Source organism: Piliocolobus tephrosceles, chromosome 13 (assembly GCF_002776525.5).
Source record: "Piliocolobus tephrosceles isolate RC106 chromosome 13, ASM277652v3, whole genome shotgun sequence".
NCBI classification, from domain to species: Eukaryota; Metazoa; Chordata; class Mammalia; order Primates; family Cercopithecidae; genus Piliocolobus; species Piliocolobus tephrosceles.
This window is the reverse complement of record NC_045446.1, coordinates 16,091,206-16,104,090: the sequence shown is the minus strand read 5'-3', so window position 1 is coordinate 16,104,090 and position 12,885 is coordinate 16,091,206. Positions and strand designations below refer to the sequence as shown.

At 40.1% G+C, this 12,885-nt stretch overlaps 1 protein-coding gene across 1 annotated transcript in view; it reads left to right on the top strand.

Moving 5' to 3' along the window:
• The window catches only part of LOC111544789 (putative fatty acid desaturase 2-like protein FADS2P1), a 38,197-nt gene that overhangs the window by 8,498 nt on the left and 16,814 nt on the right, over positions 1 to 12,885 (top strand). Inside the window, exons 2-4 of the mRNA XM_023215444.1 lie at positions 3,021 to 3,131; positions 5,883 to 6,080; positions 7,416 to 7,517. Coding sequence (XP_023071212.1) covers positions 3,021 to 3,131; positions 5,883 to 6,080; positions 7,416 to 7,517 — 411 coding nt within the window. The remainder of the gene's footprint in view (positions 1 to 3,020; positions 3,132 to 5,882; positions 6,081 to 7,415; positions 7,518 to 12,885) is intronic.

The window sequence follows — 12,885 nt, the reverse complement described above, 5'->3', positions numbered from 1 at the left end:
TAGTATAGTATAGTATAGTATAGTATAGTATAGTATAGTATAGTATAAATTTGAAAAGTTCTAGGAACAAAGTGTCCTGTAACCCAGGAGCAATCATGAATCATATTCCTGAGTGTTTGGGGGAAGCAATGTTTAATCTGGGCCTTGAAGAGTGAGAGGAGCTTTTAGAGAAAACGAAGGAGGTAGTCAAGGCCAAGAGAGCAGTCAGTGTAAAGCCTCAGAACTACAGAAAGTCATGGAATGCATACTAAATGGGGAGGCTCCAGTAGAGAAGATGATGCATGAAGGTGAGTCTAGGGAGGCAGGTTGGAGCCAGAGGCAAAGTGTTTTACATGACTCAAACCTATGGTGGTTACATGCCATTACCATCTGCCAAGTAGATACATACTGATTTCAGCATCATCCGCAATCTGGCATCACTCCTTTCTTGGGAGGACTTTAAGAAAACAAACTGTATGTGTTAAGGTTGGAATGTACCTTTAGGGCTTTAAGGCTTTAGAATTGCATAACCCCAAATTCAAATCCTGGCTCTGCTATTGAGTGTGGCATTTCGGGCAAGAAACATCTCCCCTCTGAAACTTAGTGTCTTGATCTGTACAATAAAAGTGATAGAACCTCACAGAAACAAAATGGCGATTATGAGTTGGGCTATAGAATACCTTGTACACAGGACACACTTCATAAACACTGACACTACCCCTTCTCCTCTTAATTTTATCCCCTCTCCTTCTTTCAGCAGGAACACATTTGGCCCAAGAATGTTGGTAACAGGACTTGCATTATTGCAGACTTTTCACGAAGGGAATTTCACAACTTAGTGTCTAGATTCTGTTTGAAAATTCTTTCAAATAGAATATTCTAAGGCTACCTAAACTCCTTTGTTGTACTGCCCCACTAATGCAGGAAAGAGTTCCACAGAGCAGGCCACTATCTACTCTTCTGAAAATCTCTGCGGCATTCCCATATGTTTTGTCACAGTTTGTCCCGTATGGTTTGTCCCCTACAAACCTTCCTGGGGATTTGAAAAACAATGAACCCAGAAGAATACTATTGTCAGCACTGTTCCAGGACTCTAGATAGCTGCTCAGAGTACAGTGAAATTGCGATAGATGACATTCTACACTTTGATCTTGATCCATCAGGATGTCTTCCATTCTAACCTGCTCTAAAACAGCAAGCAGAACTTGATTTTTCAGTATGGGTCACAATGAGATATTTTAATCACCCTCTTAATCACTGAATCACTCTTCCTGGTTAGGGAACCTAAGCTTTAGTGTGAAAAATTAATGTGAGAAAAATTTAAACACCGTTGAAATTATTTAGTCCAGCATTTCCCAAGGCACTCAGGAGGAGTGTACAGAAGCAAAACGGACACTGGTGGCATTATCTGTACAAAAGAAGCAATGGAACCTCACTGCCTGGACTGATTCTAACAGATAAAAGCCCATTTTATATCATTGCATCTGGAGACCCATAGGTGAAATGAGTCTAAAGAGTTGATATTGTATCCTTCTAATTAACCTTGTTAATTATAAAAATAACTTCTTACTTCCACAAGTAATTATATTATAGTATAGCATTATTATAATACTAAAATAATAAGTAGGCTCCTATGTAATTCTTGGATATATCTAAAGTTGATTTACTGTTTGAAAATGTAGTACTCATTATATTCACTAATATAATCCAAAGCTCACTCCACATTAGGCATTGAGGTAAAGGGAGGAAACCTCTGAATAGTGAAGAGAAGGTAGGTAGTGGGTTCTTATCAGTGGAGGTATACACAAAAGAAATATATCTGATGTGTATTTAACACACAGTAAATGCCATTGGTATTATTATTAATTTACTTAATCCTCATAATAACTTTATGAATTGGGTGGCTATTATTATCGCCCCCATTTAGGGAAGAGAATATAGAAGCATCACAGGCAATTCAAGAGACTTGCCTACAATTACTTAACTAGTAAGTAGCAATGCCAGAATTTGCATGTAGGAAAGCTGGCTCCAGGGTCCACTTTCGTAATCAGTATAACACAACACCACCACTGCAGAGTAATTTGTATGGCTTCCATGTATACAATTTACAACTTTGGTTATATTTCTTCATTTTTAATTGCTGCCATCTCCAAACCATAATAGCAACAAGTCTAGCATCTCCCTCTTGGAAAATCTTTCTTCTTTCCGAAAACAATTTAAATCCCTGGAAGAGAAGACTCTTTCTTCCAAACATAAGTAGGATATAGGAATCATCACTGCTTCTCATAGCCATATGGAATTGCTACTTAACATGCACCTGAGATAGAAAAATATAGTTTGTCACCTCTATTCTGTTTCTGGCTGTCACCGAGTCTCTGCATAGGCCAGCACAGCATCTTTTTAATAGAGAGTGAGGAGACTCCTCCAGTGACAAGCTTAGCCAAAGATGTACTATTTTAGACCACCCAGGGCTCTAGGGCTGTGCTCTTATAATCTCTTATGCCTTTGCCTTAAACCATCATCAACTTTAACCTGTCCTTCTCTAGAATTAACTAATTCAAGGGGCCTTCTTCCCCTGGGCTTTGGCCAAGAACCCAGAGAGAGCCCTCAATGGAAGATATAATTTGCATAGCCAATCTTAGTTGCTGCACTGTCTCAGATAGTGTGAGCAAATTTCACATTTAGACTGATGCTGGACTTTTGTAAAGATTTATCCCAACCCATAAACTCAATTATTTCTTCTGGTGGTAAATAAAATAGTGATCTCATCAATGCTCCAGGATCCCCTGACTGTGTTGGTCATACCTAGAGAAGCAGTACACGTAGTAGGTGGGTCTCCAGCAGGAAGCTTTCGCAGAGGTGGTTTTCAGGGATAATTTTGATCAATCAACTTGAAACATCAACTTGGAGTTACAAGCAAATCCTCTGCAATGAGATCTGTGCTGATTCCCAGATTGAGCACAGGACAAGATAAGTAAAGGAACTAATCTGTGGATAAGCATGTCTCTTCGAAGCCTCTAACAGGTATCTCTGATTTATAGGATGTCTTCAGGGCCATGCATCCAGAGCCTGACATTGTGCAGTTGTATCTGAAGCCACTGCTCATTGGAGAACTTGCCCCAGGAGAGCATAGCCAGGAAAGACACAAAAATGTGAGTGAGATGTCAGGATCCAGGGGTGTAGAAGGATGGAGACAAGGCATATTTTAAAGCCAATTAACAGTTTTCTGTGAAGGGTGGGACCACAGCAGAGTCAATGGGTGGAGTCCACGTATTTCAAAACAATGCCTTTTTCTTTAGATCATCAGAAATTAAATCTTTGTGAAGCAAAAGAATGAAATTGTTGGCCCTTCATCAAACAGTAATTTCATGTCTCCAAGCACCTACTTCATGCCAGGGAACTTATGGATATAATTTCCTTTTCATTGACTGCTTGTAATTATGTTTTATGTCTATGTTTATGTTCCCAGCCCAACTAAGTTGCATGAGAGCTGAAACTATGTCCACTTTTCTTATCCCTGTGTCCTGAAGACCTCCTTTCACAGGATCAACATGTAGTAGAAACTCCAAAAACAGCTACTGATTGAAAGATGTCACTGTATCCTAACCACAGCCTTTGTAAATTTCGGGAGATTATCATTCAGGGAAAAAAAATTACTTTCTAAAAGTCTGACAGCTGGTGTATCAAAGAGCTGAGACTCCAAATCACTTCTCTCTGGCTCCAATCCCTTAGGTATTCCCAAGGATAAATGCCATTCTTTCTTTAATATTTTGACTACATGAATACTGTCTTCTAAAGGCCAGAGTCTCCATAGGACTAAAAATTCACTGGGATGGTTTTACATAACGCTGAGAGGAATTTTACTTAATGTTGATTAATTCCATTTTTTGAAATTTATTTTTTGTAATAGCTTACAATTTGCCTGACTCTTAAGCCCTTTGAAATAATTTGTACAAAGTGTGGATCCATAAACCACTGTAAAGCAGAGGGAGCAAGGATTTTTTCCCTCTTTGAAAAATGAAGAAACAGACTCACAAAGGGAGCAGGACTAATCTGAGGACACAGAACTGGTTACGGGCAAATCTGAGACTAATACTTAAGCTCACTCTTTAGGCCTATGTTCATCCCACAGCACAGCTCTGTTCCGAAGAGTGGGTTGGTAGGATGGACAGCCTGCACTCATGCCCCAACCCTGCCATTCTCAAATTGTGTGAGTCTAGACAAGTTCCCAAACCTCTTTTGGCTCAGTTTCTCCCCCTATAAGATACCGAAAACAAAAACAAAAACAAAAAAGATACCGAAAACAATGGTACCAACCTTATGAGAGTTACTGGGAAAACAATTGAAAGAATTAAAGTCATCACTGAAAGTGCTTAGAACAGCACCTGGAACACAGTAAATGCTCAATAAATTTTACTTATTATCATAATCATGAACTGATGATGGTACTAGTAATTTTAAAACTTTCAGATATGTCCCCATCATTTGGGTTAGGTAGCTCTAGGTTAAAAATTGAAAGTGATGCAAATCTTTATTGTTTTTCCTAAATATTTTCTGTTAAGAAAAATAAAATCCCACTAAGGACTGAGACCTATCAGATAATCATTATCTAAGAGAGTGTTGGTCTCCAGAGATAAAGGTGTACCACAAATTTTCTTCAATACATTTGTGGGGAGATTTTACTTGCTGTATATAGAAAATTAGTATTTGAGCATAAAATTCGGTGTCAGGTGTAGGTTTAAGTTCACCACCTGTCACTGACTTGTTGATAACTTCAAGTCAGTCACTCTTCTGGGTTTTGCTGATCTCCCTCAACTCTGCAATAAATGTTTTGCAAAAGATGGCCAGGCTGGAGGCACCCTAGAGATAACAAGTTAATATTAATTATTAAAATAATCTGTGGCCACAAGAATTGTAAGATTGATGGGGCTTGGGAGATGAGCCTATCCAGAACTTTTGCCAGGTAATGAGTCCTTTAAAAGTTGTGTCTGTGAATTTTGAAACTTTTGGCTTCTAGAATTCTTTTCATAGCTCTTTCTATTTCGTTTCTAACGTTTCTCCTTTCTTACATCTGTACAACCCTGTTATCTTTCTCATAACCTGGTCACTTTCCCAGCTGTCCTAGTTTCGAGTCCATAATAGTCAATAAGCCAAGAGATATTTCTTTCCAACCTTGTGTGCCCCCCAATATGTTGTGCAAGTTTGTAAACCAGTGCTGATGTTGTGCATGAACACTCACACATGCACATACACACAGGGCCCTTAAACGAGACCTCTCCAACTGAGTACACACACATAAGCCCTGCCTTGTTTTGGGGGATCCACTAAGCAGCTCTCAGAAAATTCATCCTGAGAGCTAATCTAAGTGAACTACATTGTTCTATGATCTCCATCTTCCACGAAATAACCCTTTCTACACATTAAGCAACTGATGGCCTGGAAAGTACTTTGTAAACTATACCAGTAACTATGGTAACACAGATCCATATAGATGACCAAGTTCCCCCAAACAGAACCAGAGCTCACTCAACACCTGAAATAATCTTGGTGGTTTAAAAGGCGACTGTTAGGCGTACGTATCTCTCTACTGCACTCTCCTCTCCTTCCCCCCCCCCTGAAAAAATCTAATTCTGAATTCCATAACAGGTTGATGACAGTTTACAAGTCATTATTCATCTTTCCCTTCTGCAGAAAACAACAAAAATTTTTCATAAATTTTTTTGAAGATTTTATTTGCTGGTTCATTGTTTTGGGGTTTTAATTCTGGACAATTAAATGTATTAATAAAATTCTATTAATAAAAGAGATGTATACAAAATTAATAAAATAAATTATTAATTATGTTCATCTGTATTCCCTTTCCCCGAAGGAGCTAATTTACTCTTTGAATATTTGTTTCATAGTCACAGTTGGTGAAAGATTTCCAAGAATTGCGGAGGATCATAGAGTCTATGAACATGTTCCACGCCAACCTGGGGTTCTTCTTTCTTCACTTTGCCCAGATCTTAATTTTGGAAGTGCTGGCGTGGCTAATACTGTATCATTTTGGCAGTGGCTGGCCTGTTACTATATTCATTTCCTTTCTTCTCACAATTTCTCAGGTAAGCAGGTATACTAAGCCCAGGCAGCGTCGTCATAAAAAGGCTCAGAATTTCTTCTCTCTTTAGATTGGTGCCAGCTGCTGCCTGACACTTCTTGGCAAGGTACTCATCAATGTCAGGCACTTACCAGCAAGTGACCAAGCTTCACTGGGCTTTGGTTCTCTCCTCTCTAAAGTGAGGATAATAATGAATGTGGAATTATTCTAAGAAGGACTGATCAGGCAAATGTGTAAAATATAAAGCACAGTGTCTGGCCTATGGTAAACGTTTAATTAATGACAATTGCTGTTTTTGCCCTGTCTTATCCCCACCATCTCAGTGATTTAAGTTCTGTCCTTAGCCACGCAACATACATATTTATCCTTCATTCTTTAACCAATCAACATTTATCAATGCATCAGACCACGAATTCTTCAAGGGCAGAGGTTATATCCTATAGAGAATAAGAACGTGTGAGTTCCTCTATAAATGACAAATAGCAACTGACACTTAGCAGGGCATTTGATAAATCTTTGTTGAATAAAGTATGAATCTCTGAACATAGCCTTCTATGAGCATGATACCATGCTGTCGATACAAAGGAAAAGTCAACATGCTCCCTGCTCCTGAGAGAATTTACCTAGTGGAGGAAATAATCCTTCACAAACAGCTAAACACACTGCCTGGCACAATTCAATGTTATTCATCCCAAGGAAAGGAACAAGCATGTACTGTTGGAGCAGAAAAGAGTGTGATTTAATTCTCATTAGAATCATTGGAAAAGGTTTTGTAGAGAATTAACTGCAATGTGTTTCCAGGTTCCAGAATTCTGGATGTTAATTCTTTTTCTTAAATCATCTTGTTTTATTTCTTGAAAAGTGACGTTTGGAAACAAGAAAGGAAACAAATATTTGTTTAGTGCGTAGCATAAGCTGGACACTTTACATATACGTAAGCAGTACAACAACCCTGTGAGTCAGGTATTAGTGGCCCCTTTTATCAGATGAGGAACTGAAGGTGAGAGCTACCGAGTAACTTGCCCAGAGTCGTGAAGCTCGTTAGTGGTGAAGAACAGTTTAGAATTCAAATCTGTCTGACACCAAAGACCATGGTCTTTGCACCCCATACTGGAAACCTTTGAAAGTGACAAGGAGAGCATTCCAGGCTGAGACAACAAAGGCATAAAAGTTGGAAAGATCAGTCAGGATATGTATGGGAAATAGAAACTAATTTTGGCTGGAGGTCAAACAAGATCACCCACTGTTCTCAAATAAGGTTGTGAATCTACTATGGGACTCATTGATTGATTTCTTGTTAGGGTCCCAATTTCTCTAACAGTAACTTCATTTCTCCTAGGCCCAGAGCTCATTTTTGCAGCATGACGTGGGACACCTTTCCATATTTAAGAAGTCCAAGTGGAATCACGTGATGCATAAATTTGTGATGTGCCATCTCAAGGTATGGGACGTCAGGGAGCATGAGGGGGATTCCTGAACATGAGTCCCTAAGGAGTGGTTCCCATGTTTGTGCATGGATATCAGTGAAAAATGTTTATGATACCCCACAAATAAATGTAAGTGTACTGACAAGGTAGATAATATATACTCATATATAATACATTATAAAATATGTGTTGAAATGAGAATTTTAAATTTTTTGTGAGGATTCATTTAGTTCTGTTTAAGAAACTCTTATATTTTGTATTGCCCTGGTAGACTCTTTGGCTGAATCCCTGGCATCCCCCTGCCCTAAGGAATCATCTCATAGAAGAAAGTGTGTGCCTTGAAAAATGACGATGTGCATTGTGGAATCATAAGTGGGAATATTCTTAGAAGGGATTTGAAGATTTATTGTTGGGAAGCTAGGGGAAACCAGAAAGCCTGATTAGTCCTAGGGGTGGGGACAAGGAGGGGGCAGCTATGAAGAAATAAAGGAAAAGATGCAAAACAGATACTAGTGAACGGAAAGACTAGTCAGGAAAAGCCAGGGGGCTCTGTTCAAGAGTGGAGGATTGCAAAATCCAGACAGCTGGAAAAAGCAGGTAGTGATATGACAGCTGGTCTTATCCCCCCTTACTTGAGCTCCAGGAAGCAGGTACACTGTCCTATGTACCACTGCAATGCAGCACCTAGGAGAGTGCCTGGCGCATGGAGCACCTCAATAAGCATTTGTTAAATGAAGGAATGAAAGAAAGAAAGAAAGAATGAGTGAATGAATTAATGAATGAATGAACCAGTTAACAGTGCAGGATTTCCAAGCATGGCTTCCAGCCCTGACTCTGACTGTACTCATTGTGTGATCTTTAGTAAATCACATTCTATCTCTGGCCCTCAGTGTTCCTATCAGTAGTACTAGGAGTCAAACTAGATCTCTGCTTTTCTAGAACTTTCTAGGTTTTGGTGACTATGTACTCTGGCCTAGAAGGGAAGCAAATGCCTCTGAGCCTTCCACTAAACCAAATCCTTGTGTTCAAACCAGGACCCCTTAGGAAAAACCCACGGGCACTGACTCAGAGCCTATTAGTTCTTCCCTAACACAGTGATTTTATACATATGTCTCATTCTGGTTATCTGCTTCCCCAGCCCGTAGTAGCTTGGAAGTAGCCAACTAATGAAAGAGTGAAGACAGTGCTGGAGTCAGGCCCACAGAGAGTAGTGAGCAGTAACTACTCATAGCAAATGATAAGGAAACACAGATGGGGACTCACATTGTGTGAGCCTGACAAGTGCCGGGTTCAGAACTAGTCCCGTTAGGCTATTTTCTCAAGTAATTCTAATGACGTGAGGACATAGCACTCCTAGTTTTCAGTTGAAATTCATGTTCACAGGGGTGAAGTATTTAAGCCAATGGCCATAAACTGGTCACTGGAGAATTCATAGCACAGTACTAAATATTGCAGGCACTGGAGCAGAGCTGCTCAATGCTGGCTATCATTTGGAGCCACCTCAAGAACTTATTTTTTAAAGCCCTGATGCCTAAGCACCATCTCTAGATATTCTAAATTCATCTCCGGTAGAGTCTAGACATCAGTGTTTTTTGAAAGTTCCCCAGGTGATTCGAACCTGCAAAAACGAGCCTGCCTTCTGTGGGAATTCATGTACTCATGAGCTGGGTCACTTTGAACAAATTACTTAATGATTTTGAACTTCAGTTTCTTCAACTGTAAAATGAGGATAGACGATGGCTTCAACCTGATTAGGATGTTGTTAGGATTATACTCAATGCTCATGCGTCATGCTCAACCAAGTGTCTGGCATACAGGAAATGCTTAATAATGGTTAGTTGTTACTAACCTAGGAACAGTCTTTCCATAATCAAAATGAAGACTCAGCATCAATAAGAAAAATGTTTAATCATTGAAGTATTAAGAAGATGGGGATAAATCACATCATCACTGAGTTGCAAGGTACCTGGAATCACCTACTTTTACCTAGCCTCTCTCCCACTGATCAGTTTGAGCCTTAAGTCAATCGGATAACACAGAGTTGGATTTTGAGACATGTCCCCCAAAATAGCTAGAATGAATAATAGGTTGTTATTTCATGTGACAGGTCATATTTGACCAGAAAATTCCTAGGGGCATTCTATTCCACCCTCTCTTCACCATCGTAAGATGGATGAGGCTGTTTCTGGATTCACTCAGAGATACTTAACACAGAATAAAAGCAGAGGGAGTTTCTTATGCTATTGTGAGTTTCAGGTCATAGGCCAGCCCATTTTTCCTCCTCTGTTCTGAGGAGTCAGAGGAAAGGTAAGACTCATCTGCCCTGGAGGTACCTGGCAGTGGATTCAGTGCCAGTATGTGAAATATTTCAGATCAGCCCCACCCATGCTGGCACTTTAAAAAATAAATCACTGCTTTCCCATTGATCCAGATTTATACATAGCTATTTCTACCTAAGCTGTGTCTCCAGAAACAATTTTGCACTAGTCGAAATGAATATAACCTTGATGACTTGTGAACTGAGTAAGAAAATGGGAAATGGCTCTAAAGGCAAATCAAGTGTACCCTGCCTTTTGTGCAGGCAAAAACAGTGACTCACGAGCAAAATGAACATTGGCTTCAACTATGTGCAGGAGAGAAAACTACCTGTGGAGAGGAAAGGTGGGCAGGGAGGATGTAACAAAGAAAATTATAATGTAAACAGCAACATCCCCGCCTTAGACATGCATCACAATTTTAAAGTTTAAAACTTAACCTCATATCAATTACCATCCCCCCACCCCCTCCTGCAAAAGGCACCAATATGGAGATTCTTTAGAATTTCCATTCACCAACTGAGAAAAAATATATATGCTCTGGTCTTTCCAGTGTTTGCACAATAAAAGAGCACTTCCCAAAATAAACCATGAAATGTTTGCATACATTTTGGACTCCTGTGAAATACTAAAATCAAAATGGACTCCTTGTAGCATATTTTTCATATTTGTCAGTGTGCACATATAAAAAAACTAAGAATCAAGTCTCATTATAGGGATGGTGGGACCGAACATTTGAAATTAAGATCTTCCTAGAAAATCTGGCCTATACTGATTCCATGATAACATCCTAAAACATTTTAGTTTGGTAAGGAAAAGGAAAGTGTCAAGCATGTTATTTTCTGCAATCCCCTCAGAAGCCTCACGCATTTCATAGATGAGGAAATTGCCCAAGGTCACACACCTAAATAGATAGCCAAGGAGGGATTAAATTCAGGTTGGTTTCATTCCAAAGCCGGGGTTTGTTCTTTTTATTATTAGTAGTATTATTATACTTTAAGTTCTAGGGTACATGTGCGCAACCTGCAGGTTTGTTACACAGGTGTACATGTGCCATGTTGGTTTACTGCACTACCAACTCGTCATTTACAGTAGGTATTTCTCCGAATGCTATCCCTCCCCGAGCCACCCGCCCCAGACAGGCCCTGGTGTGTGATGTTCCCCGGCCTTTTCCTACTGCACTGAGAATAGCCCTAATGTGGAAATGTGGAATGACAGGTTTGTTCCTGCGTAGAATTTGGCGAAGGGGCAGCCTATTTGGCAGGCAGCTGATAATCCTCTCTTACCTGTGGAGTACTTTGTTTCCCTTAGTCTCTGGCAATAGTGGCTTCCAGAAAGAGGGGCCAAAAGAAGGCGCTTATTTGGATCACACCCATAATTCCTTGACCATTATTCTAAGCTTTACCTCTTAAGATCTGCTCCCCGTTGTATCGTGAATCAAAGCCAGTCTCCCACATTCCTGCTCACCACCACAGATAGTCATTGGCTAAAAGAGTACAGTCAGCTGGCGGAAGAGACCAAACGTTGGCTCTCAGGGGACTTAGTTGAAAAGGAGAATATCTCGGCCGGGCGCGGTAGCTCAAGCCTGTAATCCCAGCACTTTGGGAGGCCGAGACGGGCGGATCACAAGGTCAGGAGATCGAGACCATCCTGGCTAACACGGTGAAACCCTGTCTCTACTAAAAAAAATACAAGAAACTAGCCAGGCGAGGTGGCAGGCACCTGTAGTCCCAGCTACTCGGGAGGCTGAGGCAGGAGAATGGCGTGAACCCGGGAGGCGAAGCTTGCAGTGAGCTGAGATCCGGCCACTGCACTCCAGCCTGGGCGACAGAGCGAGACTCCGTCTCAAAAAAAAAAAAAAAAAAAAAAAAAGAAAAGGAGAATATCTCATCACATTGTCCTTATTCAGTTATCTACTACTTCCATTGGATTATATGTTTCCTAAGTGTGGAAACCTCACTTTATCATGTTTATCTTTATGTTCCAAATGCCTAGCTCAGTAACTATCTGACACCTAGGACATAATTCAAAATAAATAATGAATGTGTGAATAAATACACAATTATAAGAGTAAGTGGCTCATATGTAATTTAAAAAATCTTTTATCATTTTATTTTATTTTTATTTATAATCGACACATAGTCATTGTATGTATTTATGTGGTACAGTGTGATGTTTCAGTGCATATATACGTTGTGTAATGATCAAGTCAAGGTTATTAGCATATTCATCACTTTAAACATTTATCATTTCTTTGTTGTAACATTCAATATCCTCTCTTCTAGCTATCTTGAAATATATAATACCTGATTGTAGCTACAGTGAACCTACTGCAGTGGTTCTCAATCTTTCTGGCACCAGGGACTGGTTTCATGGAAGACAATTTTCCCATGGACCAGTGGGTGAGGGGTGGTTTCAGGACGATTCAAGCCCATTACATTTATTGTGCACTTTATTTCTATTATTATTAGATTGTAATAATGAAATAATTATACAATTTACCATAATGTAGAATCAGCGGGAGCCCTGAGCTTATTTTCCTGCAACTACTGGGTCCCATCTGGGGTGATGGGAGACAGTGACAGATCATCAGGCATTAGATTCTCATTAGGAGCAACCTAGATCCCTCACATGTGCAGTTTACAACAGGCTTCGTGCTCCTGTGAGAATCTAACGCTGCAGCTGATCTCGTAGGAGGCAGAGCTCAGGCTGTAATGAAAATGACGGGGAACAGCTGTAAATACAGATGAAGCTTCCCTTGCTTGCCTGCCACTCACCTTCTGCTATGCAGCCCAGTTTCTAACAGGCCACAGACTGGTACCAGTCCATGGCCCGGGGATTGGGGACCCTTGCCCTAATGTGTAAGAGAATGCCAAACTCATTTTTCCTGTCTAGCTGTAACTTTGTACCCATCGTATGCAATTTGATGGAAGAAACACAGAGCACTGATGGGGCCCTAGAAGCAGGGACAGAAATTGTTAAGTATAGTTTGTCACATGTTGAGGCTTGAGCATCATGAACTATCTATCTATCTATCTATCTATCTATCTATCTATCTATCTATCTA